This window comes from Pezoporus flaviventris, unplaced genomic scaffold (assembly GCF_033815535.1).
Source record: "Pezoporus flaviventris isolate CSIRO_AGI_PZ_B2104156 unplaced genomic scaffold, CSIRO_AGI_Pfla_v1 ptg000066l, whole genome shotgun sequence".
NCBI classification, from domain to species: domain Eukaryota; kingdom Metazoa; phylum Chordata; class Aves; order Psittaciformes; family Psittacidae; genus Pezoporus; species Pezoporus flaviventris.
The window spans coordinates 12,832,433-12,857,252 of NW_026892614.1; the positions used below are offsets into that span (position 1 = coordinate 12,832,433).

The 24,820-nt window shown below is 40.3% G+C and overlaps 1 protein-coding gene across 4 annotated transcripts in view; it reads right to left on the reverse strand.

The window, feature by feature from the left end:
- DISC1 (DISC1 scaffold protein) overlaps positions 1–24,820 on the reverse strand; it is a 235,023-nt gene that overhangs the window by 16,156 nt on the left and 194,047 nt on the right. For 2 of the 4 annotated variants that reach the window (XM_061471274.1, XM_061471275.1), the window contains exons 11-12: positions 12,360–12,603; positions 6,677–6,721 (exon numbers count right to left, since the gene is read on the reverse strand). In XM_061471274.1, coding sequence (XP_061327258.1) covers positions 6,677–6,721; positions 12,360–12,603 — 289 coding nt within the window. Of the gene's footprint in view, positions 1–6,676; positions 6,722–8,358; positions 8,435–12,359; positions 12,604–24,820 lie in introns of those variants that run through there. The other 2 variants (XR_009746566.1, XM_061471276.1) reach the window with 2 other exon arrangements.

The following is a 24,820-nucleotide window of genomic DNA, read 5'->3' on the forward strand; positions in this document are numbered from 1 at the left end:
CTTACAGCAAAGTAAAGTCCCAGGAAGGATGGTAGTAACTAACTCAGCAAACAAGACCTCCAAGGCTCTTGGACTTCAGGTGAATGCTAATTCTGTAGCAAAGGCATCTCATGGTGCTTCAAATCAGTACAAACCTGTATTGGGGATTCTAAGACTTGGTTAGTAGCTTCTAACTCACTGCAGTTCCAGGCAAGGACTTTATTGGTATACTGATATCACACTAAACGTGTTTAGAAATAAGAGACTGTAATTTTTATCACTGGCTTTAATTCCTTTGTCAACCAAATATTTAGACTCTCACTTAAAGTAAAACGTCCATTCTATCTCAGAAAAAAAACAAACAACAGTGTAGTGCTCCTGAACGATCACATTTTGAGTATGTAATGAATTGTCTAAAAATATAACAAAAATCCCATTTACCCTGGAAATGAATATAAAATGAACAATGAGTACTAGGACAATGTGCTCAATGCAGATTTTTTACAACAATAAGGGAAGCCAGGAAATCTGAGAACATAAAAATCAATCAAGCTTGTTTAGGTCTTTAAACACTTGAAACCCATTTAATCATATCTATAAGGCTATAGTTCCACTGCAGTGTAAGTAAAATAACTTCATAAGGTAGGGGTTATATTCTATTAATCTTAAACTCCTAATAGGTATTTTGCAGCTTAATTCCTCTTTACTACAACAATAATAGTGTATGGATAAACTATTTTTTGCACCTACATGACACAGCTGCCTTTTTAGTTGAAATGAGAAGTTCCTCCATGGTTTAGACAAGCATCATCCCTGAGGAACTTACTCACAAGCATCACATGAAAAATGCAGAAAGGTCATCATGTAAGTTATGATTTTCCAGAACATGTATATATTGCCTTTCTTATTTTGGATTGGAAAGATGAGGTCATGCAGAGAACTCTAACTGAACAGGAGGAAGAGTTACAATAGGAAAAAAATATACTGCTCTCAAAATATACAAGAATAATTCTAAAAATTCAACCAATTCCACAGCTTCTACCCCCAGGCCCTTGTTTGAAAAGAGTTCAATAACCCAGAGACACAGATAGGAAAGATTTCTCTCAGCGCCGCTCATGCCTAGCAACGTCACTGGTAACATTTTTATTTGACATTTGTCTATGTAAGCAGGGAAAGAGCTATCGATGACACACAAACTATTCAGAACAGCTCCTGGTTGGAAAGTGGCACTTTACACTGATCAACATCTCTGAGAGGAGAGTGGACTCTGCCTCCAGCTCAACACATTAATAAAATACAACTCATCCAAGCTTGTAGGTTATGTCAATGCTACAAGCTACTGTAAGATTTAAAAATACTTTGGTTATTTTTGTACTAACAGCACTTTCAGGAAGCAGATAGGAAAGACTGCAGGAGTCAGAAGAGAGCTGAGATGTAGTATTGCTTTATGGATTTTTCTGTGAATGGCTGACTATAATCTCCCCACCCCCCTTAAGCAGGTGAAAACAGCACAAATGTGGGTGCAATTTGTTATTTTTTTAAGGTGAAATTCTTCTGTTTTCTCATGCAAAGTAAAAATTTTCATTCTGTCCCAGAGATGTGAGAGTCCGATGCAAGAAATGGGAGGAACAATATTTCAGCTAATGCACAGCTGGAGCAACAGCATCTGAATTAAGGGCAGAGGAAAGGGCTTCCACTTTAGTCTTCTGCATTTCATTTTACCCTTTTACAAATCATTTTAGTCACCTGTGAGCAACAGCTCCTTGACAGAATTACTCAAGGAAACCGTTTGATCAGCTTTTCCAGGGCAAACATCTTCCACCCTCTCTTGGATCTAGTTCAGCAATTTTACATGGAAGAATCAGTATTGTAGTAGCTAGATTAAGCTAACTCTATTAGAGACTCTATTAGGGATTAGAGCCACCATTAGAGTCTGTGGTGGTTTTGCTGAGAAGCAAGATTCCCCGATATATCCTTAAAATTAATTCTTCTTACAAGAGGAATTTTTGTAAAAAGGTGCTGCCTTACTTCCAACTAACAATATCATAACCCCAGTAAGATAAAAGCCCTAGATGACCTTCTGCAGAATATTAAAGCCTCAAAGATTAGGAGATTTACAAAGCATAAATCCTATCTCTCCTACAATAGTTAAAATAATTCAAAATAACAGAAATAACAACTACAAAAAGTTGGCCTTGCAGATACTTCACACTATGGCACAAGGTTTAGAACAAGTGACTCATTGCTGGCAGCAGTGCCGCATGCTTACCCTCACCCCTTTGCAGAAGTTAATGTAAACTGTGAGCACCTGAATCTCCAGAACATCAGGCCAGGGCACCTCTTAAATCATTTCTAGAAACAAAAATGCAACCATCCATCTGTTTGTCCTGCACAAGCAGATTCTTCAGTCACATGCAAGCTAAGCACACAGGCTTTCAGATAGTGAGTTACGCTGCCACAGGTGGAGGTAGGACATTTGTCCCTGCATTGTGGGCACTTTGCTGGGCAGGCCTAATCTCTTACTCTGAAAATAAGACACGTAACTCATTACCAGCACCATTAAGGTGATGGGCAAGGCTGATGAGGAAGCAGCCAGGGAGCACCAATGCCTGCTCTGTGTCTTGCAGCACTCTTAAGCCCACTGTAACTCTCCTCAGCCGCCGTCTGTCTACACAGCTCTCAGCAGCTGACAGAACAGAGCCTGCTCCAGGGCTTAACTGCCCTTGGACTGAGCAAATCTTCCTACTGCAAATTTCCCTCACTACAAATCAAGATGGCCACACTTCATTTTATCTTTCTATATCACACAATGATAACTAACCAGTTGTCCTCTACATAATTATTTTTTATGCAACTGAAGCCTTTGACTTTCAACCAGATCAGGATTTCTAAACCTTTTATTTCTGTTGCTTTCCTTCAGCGTGTTCCTGTCTTCTACAGTGAGGTGCCCAGACCAGTAGTCCTCTGGAGTCTTTGACATTCTCAGCTAAGCACAGTAATTATTTCTGTCTTACAACTGACATTCCCATTAATGAGGCTGCAAATGACATTTGCCCTTTCTCGGATGAAGGTAATGAATCCCACTAGCTGTAGTCCACTATAATGTTAGCTTCTGCAGTATTGTCATCTTAACTGCTATTTACCATGTGTATACATAAATCCAACTTTTTTCTTCCTCAAATGCAATTTGCACCTGTCTTTCAACACATCCCATCTTATTGATTTCAGGCTATTCTTTCAATCTATCAAGAACATTTTGAATTCTAATCCTAACTGAAATTATGTTGACTGGCACAAACTCCTGGCCTGCCTCCTTTTTAAAGGCAAATACCAAGTCTGCCTTTTACTGATCCCCTGAGACTTCAAACTTCCTCCAGGAGTTTTCAAAGAGGTTTGTTAATGGTTTGGAGATTGCTTCTCTTGGCTCCTGTGCACTCAGAAGAAATTTCATCAGTCTAGCCTGACTTGAATACATCTTACTTGCCTTAGGATCCTTTTCTGTTTTCAGTTCTTGCTACCTTGAAGTGAATATTAAGAGCACTACATTATGGACATAGTTTATCACTTTTAGAAAGACCAAAAGCAAAGAAAATAAGGAATAGGAAAAAATACTTTTGCCATCTGCTCTCATCTCAGTATTTTCTCATTCACTTTTATTACTAGAAGACACGCATGCTTTCTCTCACCCACCCCTTACATACAGCTTATTCCTGAACTCCCTTGACATTTTGCATGTCTTTTATTTACAATACCTTAGTACATTCAAGGGTCTTGCTGATGCACTCTTACAATGTGCAGTAGTACACATTTAGGCTCATTTTTATCCTTTCCCTTGCAAAACTCTTTTGGACCACTGAAGAGTTGCTGACACAGATACATAGATTGTTACCGTTTGCTTTTTTCTGCCCCAAAAGGAGATGGTGCTGTATTATAAACACAATGTCTTCTGGAGGTTATCAAAGATCATCTGCTGATTCCTCATCTTATAGAAACTCTACCTGTCTTTTCTCAGAAGAGGAACCAAGGTTCTTTCCCAATTACTTTTGCTCTTATTACCTCTCACTTACAGACTGCTAGCTTGTTCCATCAGTCTGTTTATGTTACATATATATATATATATTTAGAAGACTGCAGCACTACAACACATTCCTCAGTTTCTCATATGCAACAATTCAGGCATAAAGCTTTCCAGACTGCTGTTTTGCAACTATGTCCTACCTCCACCCCATCACCACATGCTTTTCCCACATTCCCTTTGCTTGCACTGGTCGCCTTCTCTCAACCATAGGGATATACCACCACATGGGAGTGTTAAATGACACATCAAAATTACAGCCCGATGCTGGCAATCCTTCCCCTCATCTTCCATTACAGCAGTGGAGGAATGTCCTTGGAAAAGCATCTACATAGGAATAGAGGTTTCCACTGCCTTCCAGCACCCTGCTGTGGTCTGGGTGACAGCAGTCTTCCCATTCTCATCTCTAGTAGACTGAAGATCTTCCCTGAGTGCAAATTCCCTAAAATGCAAATTTCCTAAACACTACTGCACTGACTCATTTCATTAAACTGGGACAACTCCTGCTCCTGCTGTGGGAGGATGAGGCTATTTACTGACTTATCAATAAAAGTTCACAGTGGACCAGGACTTGGAAAAGAAACAAAAGCACCAAACTGTTTTCTAGTGTCCACACCCTGGTGTGCTAGGAGTCAGCACAGCTGGATGTCACTTACAGGTGGTTTCTAGTATTGTTCACTCCCATCTCTGATCCTGAGTCACTAAGATGCAAGAATCTGAAATGACTAACAGGGTGCTCTCCTGCAGGCAGCAGGGAGACTGACAACAGTGGATTAGGGGACCAGAGTATCAAAGAAGCATTTAGGCAAAGCCCTGACATGGTAAATGGTGCTGACAGTTTCATAGAGCTGTCTACAAGTCAGCATCAATCCAGCTGTGGCAGTGTGGTAGGGCCTGGCTTTTTAGTAAATTTCCATTTCCTTTATTTGAATCATTGCTCTCTATTCTCTTGATGCAGTTTTTCCCCCTCAAAATTTAAAACCGGCAAAGTTTCTCTGCCTGTGAGGACTCTGACATATTAAACTGTTAGTGAATACTTCTGCAGTGGCAGCCCTCTGTGCTTGTGAGCCCTGGTGCATGTGTAAACCCAGAACACACATCACACGTGCTCTTGGGCACATCTCCTGTTAAGCAAAGGAACAACTTCAGCCAAGGGCTGGGTTGTACTACAGCTTTCGGTACAGGTCACTGCTGGACACAAACATGCAGTTGTACTCTCATTTGCTTTGGTCCAGACCATATGAGAATGTTTAATTTCCAGCTGTCCTGGCAGCTGCCACTTCCAATGTGCCCTCGGTGTTTTGCCCCACTGGCAGTAGAGCTTTTTGCTATCTTATCCTGTGGGACTAACTGCTCCTATTTCAGGTCATCTGTGGATACAAGCACCTGCACAGTTTTGCTTTAATTCACAACAAAGTTCAACAATAAGAAAGGCTATCTGCATATTCTGCAAAGTTCACCTTCACTCTAAAGGCTTCCTGGTTTTATTAATGCTGAATCCACACACAGCCAAGCAGTTTATCCTAGGTGTGCTCTCACGTCACAGTCTCCTTGTATGCAAGGTCAGCAATCCGAGTTTGGTCTTGCAGTTAGATTATCTTTCCTGGAGCATTCCAGTTGCTCCACAGATTTCGGATTCATGGTAACTCTGAGGAGTTATCCCAACTGCAGTTTTTATTTATTTAGTATTCCTTGGCTGAGCACTTGCCACTTGTACTTTACATGTGGCATATATGCTGTTATGGAAGGTGACTGGGGGTTACTCACCTGTGTAATTAATTTTCTGGCTGGACACAATGCTTGCATACTGTATTTCCTTAATATGTAAGTTGCAACCCAAGGCATACCAATAAAAAAACCAGACCAGACTGAATTAGTACAGCTCTTAGAATCAGTATAACTCTCCTTACACATCTATTATCTAAGCTTTTAGTTTGTGTGTAGACCGATTTTCCCTTATCGCTTTCAGCAAATGCATCTCCTGCTACTCAATTATCCTAGACTTCATTAAATATATAGACTAGGACCTGATGTCTTTTTAGTTATGAAAAGAGTAAAAAAAAGGACAACATCCAGTATTTTATTCAGATGAAATTCCTATTACCCACTGTGCCTAACAAGCCACAAAGATGATCACAGGGCTGGAGCACCTGTCCTACAAAGACAGGCTGAGAGAGCTGGGCTTGCTCAGCCTGGAGAAGAGAAGGCTCTGGGGAGACCTTAGGGCAGCATCCAGTGTCTAACGGGGGTCTACAGGAAATCTGGAGAGGCAGTTTGTACAAAGGCATGTAGTGACAGGAGAAGGGCGAATGGCTTTAAGCTGGAAAACGGTAGTTTAAGATTAAGCTATAAGGAAGAAATTCTTCACTATGAGGGTGGTGAGGCACTGGCACAGGCTGCCCAGAGAAGCTGTAGCTGCCCCATCCCTGGCAGTGTTCAAGGCCAGGTTGGATAGGGCTTTGAGCAACCTGGAAGATGTCCCTGCCTGTGGCATGGGATTGGAATCAGATGATCTGTAAGGTCCCTTCCAACCCAAACCATTCTATAATTTTATAAGTGTCATTAGTTCTGAGGCCCAGAAAAGTCCATACAATATCACTACACTGTCTAGAAAACACTTACCTCAGATAAACGACCCTCTGCTCCAAATGAAACATCTTCTGTAACCTGTTAGAGACAAAATTATTAAGTATACAGTAGATAAATGCTATATAAACAGTAAAATTTCAATGGAACTTACAAAAACCATACAGCACATTAAAAAATTATATAAGGAGAACAATTACATCATTTTCTTTCACAAACATGAAACATTTCAATTACATTTATAATGGAGCATTTGTAGCCACCCAATATTTAAAGTTAAATTTGAGTACATTTTACTAAAGCCTGCCTTTGGCTTCACAGTTAAAACCCACAAGGAATACAACCTCTAATGCTGAAGGACTAACTACAGATTAAACCAAACTTTTCTATCAAGCTTTTATGGATCTATACACTATTCAGGAGTCTACAAGAATTTTCTGGCACAAACCCTGTAAGTGACTTCGGGCAGGACATTCAAGAGACCCCACTGACAATTTGTATTGTTAACGCATGCTAACTATAGTCAATTCCTCTTTCAAAAATTGCTTCATCTGTGAAGTCTGTAAGAAATTTGCCAAAAATTTATCAATGGCTGAGGAGCAAAGAAATTTGATGTTAATGTTATTGTATAATCATTAATTCTTATCACATATAACAGTATTGATAATCTTGCAATAAGCTGAGATAGGGCTACTGCTTTGGTAGGAAAACAGTATCACAGATATGTACATATATATAATAAAGTGCAAAATCATTACTCTGCTATAAGATCATTATTATTGCTAGGTACTCTTTTTCAGTAATCTATCTGAAAAGAGATTGCTTAGATTTCTTTTTCCTGTAATACTGATTTTTTAATTACATTTTTACTGCAAAATACACATAAGCATTAAGGTTACTGAGATGCTAATGAGGTAGTATTTTTACCAGTGGATACTGCATATCAGGATCACACGCCACTCAGGGGCATCATACTGCACAACAACACATGTGACTGTACAACGATGATCTGACCCTTGCGTACAAGCCAGCTGCCTGTTGCAGCAGAAACCCTTTCCAGCTTGGATCAATACAAAAAAGCACTCAAACATTGACTTTCAGTGATGCTTAATGCTGACATTTAAAATGAAGATTAACGTTTCTGAATTATTTTTGCAGCTCTACAAATACAATGTTTAATTAAAACTCAAACGAATGCCAGTTTATTTAGCCTTCTAGAGGCTTTGTCCTTTACACATTGAACATTTGCCTCCTGGAGCACAGGCTATCTCAATGCACAGTAATGAGTTACAGCCTGCTGACAGAGGCTTTCTTGGTGCTTGCTATCATTACATTCTGAAAAATGTAATGTCATATCCTGTGATGATCTCTTTTTAATGACAGACACCACATTAAATATTACTATCCTTTCACAATTGTCCACTTAGTATCACTTAGAACATTCAATATCTTAAAAACAGTGAGCCACACGAAGGCTTTACAATTACAGAACATCTTCCAAACACCAGAGTGCTCTACAGAAGATCTCAAAACATTGTCCCAGATGGCAAAACTGCATTATGGAGAGGTGGGGAAAAGACAGCAGCCCTTACTCTTACCTCTGCTCCCTGCTTCTTTTATGGTGAAAATGTGAGAAATGATCTACAAAGAATTCTGACAGGATAACTACCAAAAACGCTGACTTACAAAAGGCAACACTACTGAATTTTGGTTTTTACCTTGTAACTTTAATCACCTCAATTTTCTTGAAATCTAGTAGGTGTTTCTTTCCTTCATAGTGATTAAGAGGGAGCACTGCACAGCATGACAGATAGCAGAAGAAGAAGAAAAAAGGATAGGTCAGGAACTCAAGCCTGCAGGTGCGCACATACTCATGTTCATCAAGATATTTGGCGTTAGGGAGGTCCCAGCACACACACACACACACTCCATTTATTAGTTATCTGTTTCTGGTGTTATAACAAGGTTTTGCTTACACATACATTATCAACAAGCAAGAAAAGTAAAGCATCATGTCCTAAGGAGTGGTAAAAGCAGGAGCTAATCTCTGAAGAGAAATTAAAGGTTACTGTATATTTTTAAAATCATCCAGATATATATCTTAATGTATAATAATGATCATAACAACTCTGATCTCACTCACGTCACCTGCGCAAAATAACTTTCAGTCAGTTTGAAAGTATGGAAAAATTCTGGGATGAAAACAAAAATCAAGCCAAATTAGTCATAAAAAGACAAGCTATAACTGCAGTGATGGGGCACCATAATTTCATTAAGATAGCTACCAGCTAGAGAGTATACACGTATATGGAAACTCAAGAAGCAGTATCAAATACATCAGACAATGAGCTGACTTGCACATGGCTGAAGCCAGTAATAAAGTCTATAATTTTCGTCAACATATTTTTTAAATACTTGAACCTAATGAATTACCTGTATGAGAGGAGTACATCTTAATTTTTAAGTAACTAAGAGTGCTCCATGGGATGATTTTTGCTGGCCTCACTTTATTTATTTTTGAATTAGTAACAATGGGTTCAACAAGCTGAGATGCCCAAGCATGCAACTGCCTTCCCTGGTTAACCATTATAAAGGAAATTTGATTTACCGGATTATTTTGGGATGCTATAGTCTACACAACTGAGGAAAAGAAATTCTGTACTGTCTTAGAGAACACAGTTATGAAGACTATAAAATAACTGCTGACAGTTAATAAACCTGTGCCTCACACATGACACTGAAATATCTGAACTTTCAAAGAATTTATACCTTACATATTTTATAACAGAACATGTCATATTTTATGATCTAGTGGGGATATTTAATTAAAAATGAAAGATACTCCCTCTGCAATACCTAAGGATCTAAGTGAAGGGTGCTTTCAACTCATCTACTTTGCTTTTCTTATTACCACATTTCTTGCTTGTTTCTTTGTTTTCAAATGAAACCTATGCAGTGAAACACAGTTCTATGCGAGGAAACTATATTTATAGTGTACATCAACAAAACCAGCATCCAATCCACAGCAATGCTTAGCCAGATATGACATGATAAATAACTGGAGAGCTTCGTTTACAGCATTTCACCATAAAGTAAATCAATCACTTTGGAAAATAATAGACCTTCCAAGGCATATAGGCACATATGCCATAATTACCCTTTTCTATACTGTTTTGAAGCAAGAAATTCAATAACCTGTAAATACAAAGAATGCCACTGTTTCATTCTGCTTCAGTGACCAAGAGCACTTTCTAGAAATTCCCCAATGGGGAACATAAGTAACACAGTTGAAGAGAATAGTCATTTTAGAAACATGGCAACCACATCAAGCTACTTCTCACAGAGGGACAGGGCATCCTTCTTAAATAATATCAAACAAATACATGCTTTTCTACTAGGTATTCCCACTTACTGTAAATGGCTACAAAAAGATTCATTACTAATGGGTAACAGTAAGTTTTTCTATGAAAGACATATGAATGACTATATTTAGAGGCTAAAAGCCACACCACTGTTGCTTTGTGGTTTTTTTTTTGGCCACAAACAAAATTATTTTTAAATAAAAACAATGCCATACCCTAGGCCAGACCGCTTAAATGCTCCGGAAGTGGTTTATCTTTCAACTAAGTCCATTTACACACCAAGAGAGATCCTGTCTTGCACTTCAACATGTTCAAAACTGGAAGTTAGAATGATTTGTGTCAGGGTTTTGTTTGCTTTTATATTCTGCCCTGTGATGAACTATGCTATTGCTCTTTTCCAAAAGTTTAGATACTGCCTGTCACTCATACTGAGATCCTACCAGCTTTACTATCTAAAGTGTACTTGTCTGCGTAAAATTACTAAACACCAGAACAAGTTAAAAAATCCTACCTCCTGAAAGTATAAAAGCAGACCAACCCTAACTCCAGAACCAGAAGATAGTCTATACGTTGGAGTTGTTTATGGTGCAGTCATCACTGATATATAACTTTGCCTCTTTGATCAAAGCTGTAGGCAGCACTGAAGCAGAGGAAGGCTGGTTGACTAAGCTGTGAAATACAGCTGTGCTGCTCAACTCCTTGTAAAAGCTGGAAAATGAACAGTCTTATACTAACAAAACTGCTTTTTTTTTCTGTCAAGTTTGTCAGCCCTAGGAGCACTGTGGAAACACAGGCAGGCATTTTCATGTTTATATTTGTACATTAGCTTCTGAATGGATTTTGGCATGTTCTCAAAACGGAGTTTGTTCAGGGTACCAGGACAAGCCATATCCCAGGCAAAGGCATTTATACCACAAAGTTTAAGCACTTAGATGAAATGCTGGAGTTTGGAGGTAGTCTCCCAAAGTTCCCTCTGTGGTTGACAGAGGCAGAGGGAAGTTATCAAAAAGCAAGTTCAAAAAGAAGAGCTTAATGGAAGCACTGCAGGTGTGCTTTCCTCTTCCGTTAAACATATGGGGAACCTGTCTGTCTTGAGTCCTGCACATCTCTCCAGAATCAGAAGTCACCTCACTTCAGCTGCCTAGATGTCATTTTACGATAGCAATGCTGACTTCCAGGCAAACAATCTGGAATTGCAGAGGTGAAATAGGCAATCATCTACAGTACAAATCTCAAGAGTACTACACAAACAGTCACAAACCCCAACACCACCTCCACACCCCCACCCCAAGATTCTCAGCTGCGCTTCTGAAAGGGGAATGCAGCTTTCCATACCAACAGAACTCTTGTTACTTCATCAGACTCATCAGGAATACAATAAGAAGGGGTTGGGGGGGGGGGGCAAATCAAAGTCACAGCTGTTCCTCTCCAATAAAAATGCTGTCTATGTGGAATCAGCCCATAAACCATTTTCCCTAGGAAAAGGCTGCAAGCATTCTTGAAGCCCACACCAAGAATTTTACAAATGAGAAGTTTTTACAGTAAGGTAAGGGCCTGCTTTCCACTAAGTTTTAGCCAATATAAATGCAAAATTAGGCATCAGCTTTCAATGTAACACATGGTTCAACGGCTCGTAACAAGAGGTGTAATTAAGCACACTTCTAGTTTTTGTCAGTGAAATTCCAAGATAATAAAACTGACAACTCCTGTTGGAGGGTCTTTTTGTCACAGTGGTGCTGTTGGGCTGATGAAGCTTATTAACAGCTTCTTTGCCTTGGCAGTGCAGTTAAGATTATTAGGTAGCTGTTTATTTTTTTGAGCATGGATGGCATTCCAAAACAGAACATGAAAACTTAGAAATTTGTCAAACCATTTATGCCTTATGACTTTTTTCCTTGTTTTGATACTTGTTGGATGCTGGAAGCCTACCAGCCATCTGAGCTAGGAAACCTTTGACCATTTCACTAGGGGAGGGAAACTTGTTCTCCCCCTCCCATTTCAGCTAACATACATCCAGGCTAACAAGTCAGCAGAACTAACTCAGCTCTGACACTCATCAATGAGATGAGGAACAGCTGACAGCTTGTGTTAAATACTTAATTGTTTTTCCTTTAAGTCCTGATGTACATTCTGTACTTATTGTCTGCATAATTTCCACATTTTAAAAAGACTGTGAAAAGAAAAAGGGTTGAAGGGCTTCTGAGAAGCTAGTAAGCTATTTTATTCATGTCCCACATTGGAGGTCAGATATTAAATTCATACTTAACCTGCCCCGCTGACCCGTCACCCAGATTCAACTCCTCCTCTCAGAAAGAAAACTAGCAGTTTGAAATACAGCTGTAGAATATTTCAGATACCTCTTCTAGCTCACTGTGCTTGGGGCAGGGAACAGAGCCCCACTCTATGCCCTTTGGAAAGTGACCTTCTTTTCTTTTCTCAGAATCAGATGGGCCATCAGCAGTCATCTCCATCTCATCCATTTGGTTCTCCTCTTGCTCGAAACCACAGCAACTCGTTCCTTTCAGTTGAAACCCTCGGATCAACAGCTGACAGGCCTCCAAGTCAGCTTCCCACACTCTTTGGAGCAGCTGGCTCCCACAGCTGAAATAAAAGCCAAAAGAAAACTGCAGTTCAGGGAGAATAGTTGCTATTTCAAGAAACTTTGGGGGTGAGTGCTTATTATTAGTTAGGAAAATAAAAACAACAAAAGAACAACAGCAGCTCAAATGCTTCCACAGAGATAACACAAGTGATTTAAAACTGAAAAGCAGTAAAATTGTGGCCCTATTACAAAGCCAATACCATAAAAAAAAAATCCCTTTGTGCTAAGATGTTGCTTCCAACTGTATGTTGTACACTGGCTATATGTGTCCTTCTCTGGATCAGACCAAAGACCAGGGTCCTGTGATCACAACCAGAGCTTCATTCATCCTACTGGATATACAGGCTCGTCACCCTAAAGGCAGTCATGTTGTTTTCCAAGATTTGATGTAGAACATCATGTACAAACAATCACACTATTCATTGCATTAAATCAGCTCTAAGTTTTGGAAAATATATACACTGTATTTCTTGTTAGGCTGAAACTTGCTTACTTCAACTCTGGTGAATTTGGTTAGATCAAACTGTAATACCCTTACTTCCCTGCAGCCTTATACTTGTGTGTATTGTCCTTATCTCTCACTATTTTGGGTTTTATTTCTACTTTGTTATCCCACCAAAGAAAAAACAAAAGCATTACAAAATTCAAAATATCCAACTTCCTCATACCTTTAAGCTACTGATCATCTCTCAGAGATAACCCACTTATGTTACAAATACTGCTCCTGAGATCCATCCAATAAGTATTTCCACCTGAAGTAAAAGGGAATTCTAGGCATAGATAGTTTATCAGAACAAGACACCGATTACTAAGATCACACTGCTCTCAAGAGATGTGGTCACATCTTCATTTAATACATGTTGTCTCTAAGGGCCAAAGATTAGGTTGCCTGCTAAAATATAGCAGATAAGTGGCAGAGGCCAGGATGGGCCTGAAAAGCACCGAGTCTCATGGCAGTACACACTTCCAGACAGATTTCAAGGCTAATATCTAATAACCTCAGTTTTTCACAGTGCTTTTCAAATTATATTGTTTACTATATAATTGTAAGGATTATAAGTGACTAAAAAAGGAAAATAACTATTTAATTTCAGCTTTTCTGACTAAATTAAATACCAGCTTATCTTTTATTCTAAATGAAAGAGATAAAGGAGCTGCACTGATCACACTGATTTCATTAACCTAACAAAGGTACATTTTTAACCCTACAAACTCTACAAGATGTCAAGCTGTAAAATTCACACAGCAATATTCTGAGACTGAGAATAAAATTATGCTCCAGAAGCTGAGCTTTTTCATTTGTGCTTAGAGTCAGTATATATGTTTATTGAAGGCAGAATTCAGCATGAGGTCCACAAATTGGTCTCCCCCAAGGAGTTCAGAGTATTGCTAATTAGAAAGAAAAAAAAAACCTTCACTAGATTACACCTGTGTTCCATCCAGGTAGCATTTCACCTATGAACCCAGAAAAACAATATACCCTCCATTGTTTTCCCTACTTGTCAGTCACATTACCATGGTTACACAGCCAAAACATTTCCTTGCAAACATACATAATCCCATTTACTTACTTTTTGAAAAAGTTTGCTTGCAGCTATATATGGTTTATTATTATAGGCTTCGAAAAGACACTAGAAACCTAAATCATGATTTCCAGTGGATACCTTCTTTTGGCTATTCAATTTAACAGAGAGCTCTACTGACAGAGTAGGTAGGGCAGAGATAGTGATGTATGCAGAATTCACAGTGGACAAAATGGACAGCAAATATATATAAATATATATATATGTACAGAGCAATGGTGCCTGGGCTGCTGTTATTGGGCCATGTCTCACCTCATCGGTCAACAACTGACACCTGTTTTAATAATCCACAGTTACTGAACATACCATTAATAGCTTACTTTTAGTTTAAGAATAGCTTTGTTTTACCACCATATCTGTAAAACTCTGATACATCTTAAACTAAGACACTGAGATGTTAGGATGAACTTTTAAATTTTATCAGTGAATGCATATGTACTTGGCTATACTAAACTTATATACCCAAACCCAAGAACCCTGCATTTTTTAGTCTGTGTTTGAAATTCAGTGCCTAAAAGCATTTTTCAAACACACTTTTTGAATGAAAATTACTTGAAAGCTGCAAGCAGCTGACAAACACATACAGAAATTATTCAAAATTATGTTGTTACCAGCATGCAAAAATCTTTAGGCTTTTACATCAGGTGTGAAATCAAGCTCAATTGAATTTCAGAGTTTGGTTTATTCATGTTCAATCCACACTGAAAGTGCATTTGCAGCCTCCATGAAGCCAAAAATATGTGGATGCTTTTACTGAATAAAGTTTTTTCATATATGCAACTTTTCAAAATGATGGATCAAGACTGGATCAGATTTTGCATTATTCCTATACTTATAAATATTTTATGATATATCAACCTCTGGGTGTTATATGCCTGTCTGTATTTTACTAACAAAGTAACATATGTGGCAAGATCAGCGGAGGTGCCAGGATCAATTTGCTGGAATCCACAGCAAATCACAATCCACCAACCATTTACAGACCCAGCAACAACAAAGCATACCTTAATCACTTACAGACTGTGAACTTCCAAGTTCACATGAGTGCTCATGAGTACAAAGTGCCAGGCTTTGTACAAGATACAGATGAGGATGTTCAAAGAAACAGAGACAACAGTGGACTGAACATGGCACGTTAGTTACAGTACAATGGTTTAATTTGTTACATGAGTGACTAATTAGTCTAATCACTGTCAAGCACACTGAGGTATCACAGTGAATGAGCATTTTAAGGACCGACAGGAGGCCATGAAACAGATCAGTGGATATCCAAAATCTTCACCCTTCCATAAAGGAATCATGTAAGAAAAAAGCAAAAGCAAAAAAGAGCAAAAGAGGTTAGTATAAAAATGCAATAGGCAAGTGATTGATACCAATGTGGTTTAATAAAAAAAAAAAAAAAAAAAGAACAAAAGGACTGAGTAGGTGGTAAAAGACTGTGAGAAGCCTTGACATTGAAAGCTAGCAGCTACACGTGATGTGACAGGACAGAGGGAACCACTGGAGAAAAGCAAACAAATTGAAATGATCAGAAACACAGAACTTAAGGGAAAAAGAACAGTCATTGCAGTGTCAACAGCTCTTTGAATGGATGAGAGTAGGGCAAGACTGATTTTGTCAAGTCATGGTCAGGGAAATGGATGTTGCAGTAAGATGCAAGACTCAACCTGAGTAATTTTTTTAGCTGATGGATAGCTGGAACAGGTTTTATCTCAAGGACACTATGCATAAAGAATCTACAAAAGCAGGCCTAAGTTGGCTTGAAGAATGGCCGACACATCCACAGGAACACAAAAGGATGCAGCAGGGAGTATTCTGGATTAGGTCAAGTTGACGATGATGAAAGAGCTGCCAGAGAAATTGAGATGTTTATGGACAGGAGGAAACGAATGCAGAACAGAGAGGTTTATCCTTGAGTTTTCTTCATAAAGTAGCAAATGAAATTGTAATTGCAGATGCCTTTACCAAGATTCAGGTAGTCTTCTAGGAAACAACACCGGAGAACAGAGGGTAAAAGGAAACTAGAGGTTATCTTCAATTTACATGTCACATTGGGTGAAATTCATGCCAAGAGTCATATCCAACAAGGATTCTCTCTCTTCCTTGAAATCCAAAGGATATTGCTTCTCTGTCTTTTCACAATATTCTCAAAGATACCAGTGGGGACTCTCTATGTGTCTCTCAGCACAACATTATTATAAAGCTATTTATAGTACTAACTGGAACTAGGAGAACATGACTTTCCTATTGAGGGCCCTGCATACATACAAAAGGCACATTCAGTTCCTGAACACTACAGCCTAAATAAAAACATGCCCATGTAAAAATAGCAGAGGCTTTTATATTAAACCCTATTGAAAAAAAAGACAACCAACAAACCCAAAAAACTAAAAGCCACCAAACAAAAAAACAACAAAACAAAAACCAAAACCACACACACACACAAAAAAAAAACACCCCCCCAAAAAAACCTCCCCCCAAATCTCTTCAAAAGCAAACTAGAATTAGCCATGGAGATGGCACTACTTTAAATTTCATCATCTCTAGTGCCCCTTGGTGACTGAATTGTTAAAAGTGGTTTGTAACAGCCTGAGACCTACTATGTTGGTAGAAAAAGTTGCTTAATTTCACAGGAAATGCCTGTAAGACACATCTTGAAAGCCAAGAGAGTGAGTCTGAAGCTAAAAGGCTACATCATAAGACATCTATTTAGAAACTGCATAAACAAAAGCCAACTTACGTGGTGAAAGTAAGCATCACTAAGAAGAAATACTCTAGACACAGAGGTGAGCCACTCCAAGGTGCAGATTCAAGAAAGTATGAACTTACCTTTTCCCAGTACCTAGCACTCATGTTAACACTGCATTCACTGAACATAAAGGTGGTTTTCTCTCACAAGGAAGCAAACAAAATGCAACAAAACCAGTCTGGTAGAAAGCCAGGGATTTTCATTACAATTAAAATTATTGGAAAGTTTTGAGGCTTGCAGAATCAAAAGACTTTATTCTATATTCCTATTCTTTGTCACTCTACTGTACAAACTAGGGAAAGTTTCTCTATATTTTGGTCACCCGCTTCTATTTATATTTTACAGAAAAAGGAAGGAACTAGCTTTTCTTACTCTAAATTTAGTTATGCCGCTGTTGCCGTTTCTTAAGGCAACAGCCATGCAGTGAACAAAGGAGGCAAGGGAAAGACAGTATGGAATAATAATACTTGAAGGAAGGAAGAAAACCGTATTGCTTTACTGGTAGCAGAAATCCACCCCTCTTATTTGGTTTATCACATTAACTCAGAGTCATGCATTAACAGCCCTTCTTAGATTTAAGAAAGAAGTATTTACTACTTCAGGAATAAGTTTGCCTTTCTCTTTCATTTAAAAAAAAAAAAAAAGAAGAGGTTTCCAGCCTGATCAATTCTTCACCTTTCACCTTAGCTGTTATATTTTGTCTATGTCCTGGGTTCAGCAGTAGCAGTCATGTTTTTCCTTTGTGTTAACTGGTGCAGTGCAGTGTTTTGACTTTCAGCTCGGGAACAGAGCTGATAGAGATGTTTTGGTTTGGCCAAGGACTTTGTGAGCCTCATGCTCTGCCAGGGGGGAGGGGAAGCCAGGAGGAAGCAGAGACAGGACACCTGACCCAAACTGACCAAAGAGGTATTCCATACCACAGCACGTCATGCCCAGGATGTAACTGGGAGTTAGCCGGAAGGGCTGGGAGACTGCAGGGTTGGAGGAGGTATCGGTCGGAGCTTGGTCGGGCTTGGGGGGCGAGTTATCGGTCAGCTGGTGCTGAGGTGTTGTATTCTCTTCCCTTGTTATTTCCTTTATCATTATTATCATTGGTGGTAGCAGTAGTGATTTGTGTTATACCTTAGTTACTAAACTGTTCTTATCTCAACCCGTGGGAGTTGCATTCTTTTCGATTCTCCTCTCCGTCCCTCCGAGAGCAGGGGGAGGGCAAGAAAGGGGGGGGGGGGGAAGTGAGCGAACGAATTACCTGACTGGGTTTAAACCACGACAGTTCTTTTTGGCGCCCAACATGGGGCACGAAGGGTTGAGATAACGACAGATCTGACCGGATTAATAGTCACTCGTCACAATGACGATTTATTGGCTCTTAGAGTTGTTTCTATTGATCTCACAGCTTCAGAATGCTGTAACTTACTTAGAGCCGGTATTTGTTGTGTTAGTGTTTAACAAGTGTGGGGCCTGGGCTAAGGTTCTTGTCTCACTGTGCTTTATGGCAACGGCTTGTAATACGGGCGGGTTCCAGCAGCAGGGCGGGACAGACGTGGCCGTGGACTTGTACCTGGCCGTCCGGCTGCTCTTCACCGTCCTGGCCCTCACCCTACTCTCCATCTTCGTGAGGCTGCGGGGAGCCGAGGGGGAGCGGCCCCGGGAGCCGGCGGCAGCCGAACCGGCCAGGGAGAGCGGCCCCGGGGACCAAGCGGCGGCGGGAGCGGGGCCGGAGGCCGCAAGGAGACGGCTGCCGGTGGAGGAGGTCGGGGCGGTCGAGGAGCGGAAGGAGGCGGCTGCCGAGCAGAGGGACAAGGCGGCGGAGGAGCCGAGCCCCGCGGCCGAGCCGAGCCCCGCGACGGCCGAGAGCATCCCCCGGAAGCCGCCTGCCGAGCCCCAGGAGGATGCAGGAGACCACGCAGCATTTCCCAGCAAGGCAGAGGAGGAAGAGCTGGACTCAGGAAAAGAGAAGCCGGTGGTGGGAGAGCCGGCAAGCACAGCAGCTACACCAGCCCCAGTGACAAGTACAGCAGCATCGTTTGAGAGTTCTGAAGGTTTTGAATGGCCTTTGGGTATCCTTGGGACCTGCCTGCTGATTGTGATGGGGATCAGCATGTTGGCACACACACAGAGTGTGTTCTACCCACAACCATTTTGTCTGATCTCAAAAGTTAAGCAGAGTCAGGTTTGGGTCTTGTCTGGGGTTAGACGACGATATAGGGGGACCAAGAGGTTTTCCCCAAGGCTGGACAGTCATGAGTGGCAGGGTGTGTGGGACAGTATGGGCAAGTATCTAGTCCACTGGGCCCCTCCAGTGCTTTGGAAGCATCGGAGATGGAAGGCAGCTGTATGGAGTCCCCAGCAACAAGCTGCAGTAACTGCTTAAGGGGACAGTGAATTATTTTGAGCCTGGTGGGCCCATGGCACTTCAGGCCATCAGAGCAGAGATGCAACACAGAGATGGACTCATGATCGAGGGGTGGACTTAGCAATGGACACTATTGCCCAGGTTATTCACAAGTGTAAACACTGCACACAGTCTCTCCTGCTCTGGAAGACTGTTACAAGAGATGGAGCCTGACATCATGGACCAGATGGACTCAGCAGCTTTATAGGGACTGGTCCATGCACTAAGATAAGAGTGCACTGAGATAAGAGTGATGGTATATTGAAAATGTGGGATCTGAGCACGACGTGAATGGTATGGAATAAGGGGTGGATAATGTCCTGGGTTCAGCAGTAGCAGTCATGTTTTTCCTTTGTGTTAACTGGTGCAGTGCAGTGTTTTGACTTTCAGCTCGGGAACAGAGCTGATAGAGATGTTTTGGTTTGGCCAAGGACTTTGTGAGCCTCATGCTCTGCCAGGGGGGAGGGGAAGCCAGGAGGAAGCAGAGACAGGACACCTGACCCAAACTGACCAAAGAGGTATTCCATACCACAGCACGTCATGCCCAGGATGTAACTGGGAGTTAGCCGGAAGGGCTGGGAGACTGCAGGGTTGGAGGAGGTATCGGTCGGAGCTTGGTCGGGCTTGGGGGGCGAGTTATCGGTCAGCTGGTGCTGAGGTGTTGTATTCTCTTCCCTTGTTATTTCCTTTATCATTATTATCATTGGTGGTAGCAGTAGTGATTTGTGTTATACCTTAGTTACTAAACTGTTCTTATCTCAACCCGTGGGAGTTGCATTCTTTTCGATTCTCCTCTCCGTCCCTCCGAGAGCAGGGGGAGGGCAAGAAAGGGGGGGGGGGGGGAAGTGAGCGAACGAATTACCTGACTGGGTTTAAACCACGACAGTCTACAACCAATCTGTTGAGCAAACCATGGACTACAAGGTTCATGACCCCCTTACGTGGCTCATGCAAGGCTCTAGAGAGGGAGGCATTAACCCTGTCTTCCCCATCTGGCTGGTGTGCAATGGCAGACTGAAAAGGAGAATATATAGCTAGAGCTCATTAGATCACAGCTCTCAGCTGATGAACATAAAAGAAAGAAGAAAGGAGGTACAGGGAAAAGAACAGAGAAAACCTGGAGTCTGCTGAACAGCAAAACTTACTTTATTTTTCTCTTGCACTGTGCTCTAGAATATAAAGTCACCTCTTTTAAACATCTGAAATAAAAGTCTTCTGCTTTTTTTCTTCTTGCAAGTCTCCCTAATCCTATAAACCCCTTCATAACAACCTCAATTTCACAATTCAATTCCTTGCATTGTGTATCTTTCTCTCCAATCTCCTTAGGAGCTGAAAATCCCATGAACTGCCTTCATATTGTTCCGATTATCTGGTTGTCCTCCAGAGCAGGAGACATTCTTCTCACTCCTTTATTTCAAAGCTCACTGACAACATTTGTTTGCTGTTCAGCACTATTATTGCACTTCTCCATGTAAGAACAAAACTCATTCCCAGAAGGTCAGAAGAGTCCACACTACCCTGGCCACATGTCAACCTGCTCTAACACTTGCCTTGGAGACTAGCTAGAACTCCTAGTCTGCAGTTCGAAGTACTTTTCTCCAGCACAAGCAATTTGCTTCTCTGACCTTGTCTTCCTTATAAAACACAGTAATATCTAGAAAACAAATAACTGACCCTCTTTAAATGTGATGTTTGACCTATTAGAGAATACTCTGGCCCAGAACCACAAGAGCCCCAAAAAGCAACCCTCACAATGCCCATCTAACCTAGACTCCTACATCTTCAACAACCAAACATTTTGCTCTGGTTAACCTTTCTAATACCTAAACCCGATGAGCCATAGACAAGTCCACTGTGTAACTTCCTAGACAAAAGACATCCAGCATACCAGACAGGACATGATAGTACAGCACAGAGATGGGAACGCTACTTCCATACCAGACAGGACATGATAGTACAGCACAGAGATGGGAACGCTACTTCCATGTATCTTTAAGAACAGCAATAGCAGTGTCTCTGCTTTCCACAGCATCCCAGTAGCAAAGGCAAATGTGCAGAAAGGGACAGATTTGATGAAACAGGTGAGCAGAACTCCTAGGCCAAACCAGCCCTCAATGTGATAGCTTTGGCATCCTCCCCTCCTCTAATCAGGGATGTAACAGGGCTGAGTACACTTGGATGTGCAGCAGGCAGCATAACTGGAGCCAGGCATCCTGTTGAGTGATCTGACCTTTATGACACTCTTAGGGAACACCCACCAGTCTTTTAAGTTATGTTGGGATTAGAAGCTATGAGCTCTTGACTTTGTGAACAAAACAAAGAACAACAGTTTAATCCCCTCCTTGCTGACATCTGCCAAATTCCAGACAAAGCCTAGTGGAGAACCCCAAATACGAGCAGACACCTGCTTATCCAAGATATCTAACACTGTAGACATCCAAGGCCCAGTATAAAAAAAGTCTCACAGAACAGAACTGAAATGTAACAAAACCACTTTGGAAGGAAAAATGCCATGCAGGAACGCAACCACTCAAACACTGCACAATCTCCTTAAGACTGGTGCTGCCTGCTGCAAGGACCTTACTTTTCACATCTCTCCTTGCCTGTCTGAACTTTCACTTCAGGGACCATGTATTTCTGCAGGTCTGACTACAGGGACAATCTCCATCAGTCTTTATACTCTTCCAGTTGAAAACTTTTCTCTTCCCTGACTCACTTTCCCCTCCATGCTATTACCTAGCAGGTAACACTGCCATTTTATTACTCTGCCATCTAATTACGTGTGGTAGCTTCAAGTAGTGCCTTTAGATGAAGATCCTGTGAAAGACCATGCACAGAATAAGTATATGCTGTACTACAGAATTAACTAGCTGAGAACATGAACATTGTGTGTTATGTTTACATGTATTACGTTCTATTTTTAAACAATTGTAATTGTATTGTTTTATCCTTGGTGAAGGACCTCATGATGATACATGGATGTGAAGATGTTCATATATGAAGGAAATGCACTTTTTATATTGTAAAAACGCTTTCCTTTTAAAATAATAGTATTGTAATTGAAGCAAAAAAATCAATGTACCATGTAACTATTATATATTTCACAGTGGTATAAAATGAGGGACAGATTTTCAAATGTGCATACCAAATTGTCAAAGCAAGGTAAACAAAAGGGAGCTCTAAGTGTAGGTAGTTTCCTGATTTGCATCTGTAGCTGAATGATTTCTATCAGCAGCTGAGATATATTACTGAGAATACAGCCTTTTGTGCAGAAGGCAAGACAAACCTTGTATTAGATGGGAGGGCTGGAAGCAAAACACTGCCCAGGACTAACTGCAAGGGGCACCACTACGTCTGATCTCCATCCAGAAATCCATTTTTCTCTCTAGTTCCACAGATTCTGATTTAATATATTATTGTTTTACAGCAATACCTGTATGTTAACAAAGTGATGAACCAGATGCAAGCTGTAATATTTCCCATAAATTCCACTCCACACTCGTCCCTAAATTATATGCAATGAAATCTAAATTATATGTAAAGCATCAAAATATTTCTCACATGAAGAGTCATTGCATTCTCACATTAATACTTGAAATCAGGTTTGAGCATTTTGTACCTATGCATAATGAGGTTATATCACCAATTCTATACACTGTATAATTAAGGAAAAAAAAAAGATAAAATGCATTCTATTATGATGGATGGATTCTAAGATTCCTAGGGAATCTTCTCAGACCTTTTAAATGGTATTAAGTTGAACTGGCTTCATAAAATATTTCTTTAAAAATACCTTTCCTTTACGACATTCAGATTTTTCAAAGCAGCTAACAACAACAAAGAAGAAACAATATTCATATAATAATATTCGTACTTAACCCCTCACAGCGATGTCAGTAAATAGAAAAACATAGATATCTGACAGTCAAATGTTTTTCAAAAATGAAGCTTATCAGCTGCACTCATCATCCACAAATTCTTCCGCTCAGTAAAACATTACCTACTGCACCCCGGATACTGTAGGATTAGAATCTAAACTAAAATCTAAAACCAATCTGCTAATAATCATGACATCTTTCTCCTGCCCATAGGAAAAAAAACTGATATCAGCATCTTGAGGTCTGAACTGTCACTTTGTATTTTACATGAAATGTACATATTTTATGCCTGCCTTTTCTTTCTTGAAGGGCCTGTTCAAAACAAGGAGGAGGAACCATTTTTCTAGTGCTTAAAACCAACAATGGACATTTGATTAGTGTTATAGAAAACAAGACACCATACAATGCCAAACAATATTTTTGCTGCTTTCTCATCAATCTGCTACCCATTTATTTTACCCAGCACAAAACTTTAATCACGGCCTCTCATCTTTCTATCAATATTCAATGCCACTGTGTTATACTTATCTCCACTGGAAACACAAAATGATAGACTGCTGCAGCTGATGGTTTTCCCTTTGATTCTTAATGCAAGGTGGATGCAGGAATGGGACTGACATGTCGAATGCAGGAAATTAAGTAGTTTACAAGGGAAGAAGGAATGCACCTTGTAGTAAGAATTTACTGCTCAATTTCATCCCTACATTTACTGTACAATTTATTTTTACTGTACTGCCTAATATATAATGTGAAAATTTAGTACCTGTTTTCAGGGCTATTTATTTGTCTTTAACAAAAGGAACAAAGTAATGGTCCTGTGCCCCTACCTCCACTGAAACATCGATTAGAAATAATCTATTCTAAGAGTAAAAAACTTAACTTTGACAGATGAGGAGAAAGCTACCAGGGAATTCTTCTTAATAAGCTGTCCACATAAAGCCAGCTTCTAAACGCTTGTTTATCATTCACCTCATTCATAATCTGATAAAGCACCTTCAAGTTTGGCCCTAACTCTGATAACTCAGTCTGCATGCTGCTTGCCTTTGGCTCCTGCAATAACAGCAATGCCCCACAATGTCATTAAACAGTCGGATCAGGTTGGTTGTTTTTTTTTGCCTGGATGGGAATTGCTGGAATAAGATTATTTTTTTTTCTGCACTATTTAATATTTGATCCAAAATCAGATTTAAAGGAGAGGCATCAATTAGGCCCTCATTTTGGCAATCATGCATCTCAAGATCTATGTATTCATCTAAGCTCTGCTCAAACAGCTGAGCTGCTGCACAAGCCTAAATACCTTTGTGAGATCCCACAATGGATTCTAGTAACTTCCACCGAAACCGAAGCAGTTCAGTGGCTTTCAAAGTCAAAGCCAGTTCTAAATCCAAGAAAATGCATTTGTTTCCAAAAGTATGGCACAGGAAGAAAGCACAGCATTTCCATTGAGGCCACATTCTCAGCTGCCACAAAACCACTCTGCTGCAATAGCAGCAATGGCTATTTATACCAATAGAAGAATGCATTCTTACCACAGAGTAATTAGAATAACAAGCCTGATCTCTCCTTGTTTATTACAGTCTCTGACCACATGTGTTAGGAAGCATATAGAAG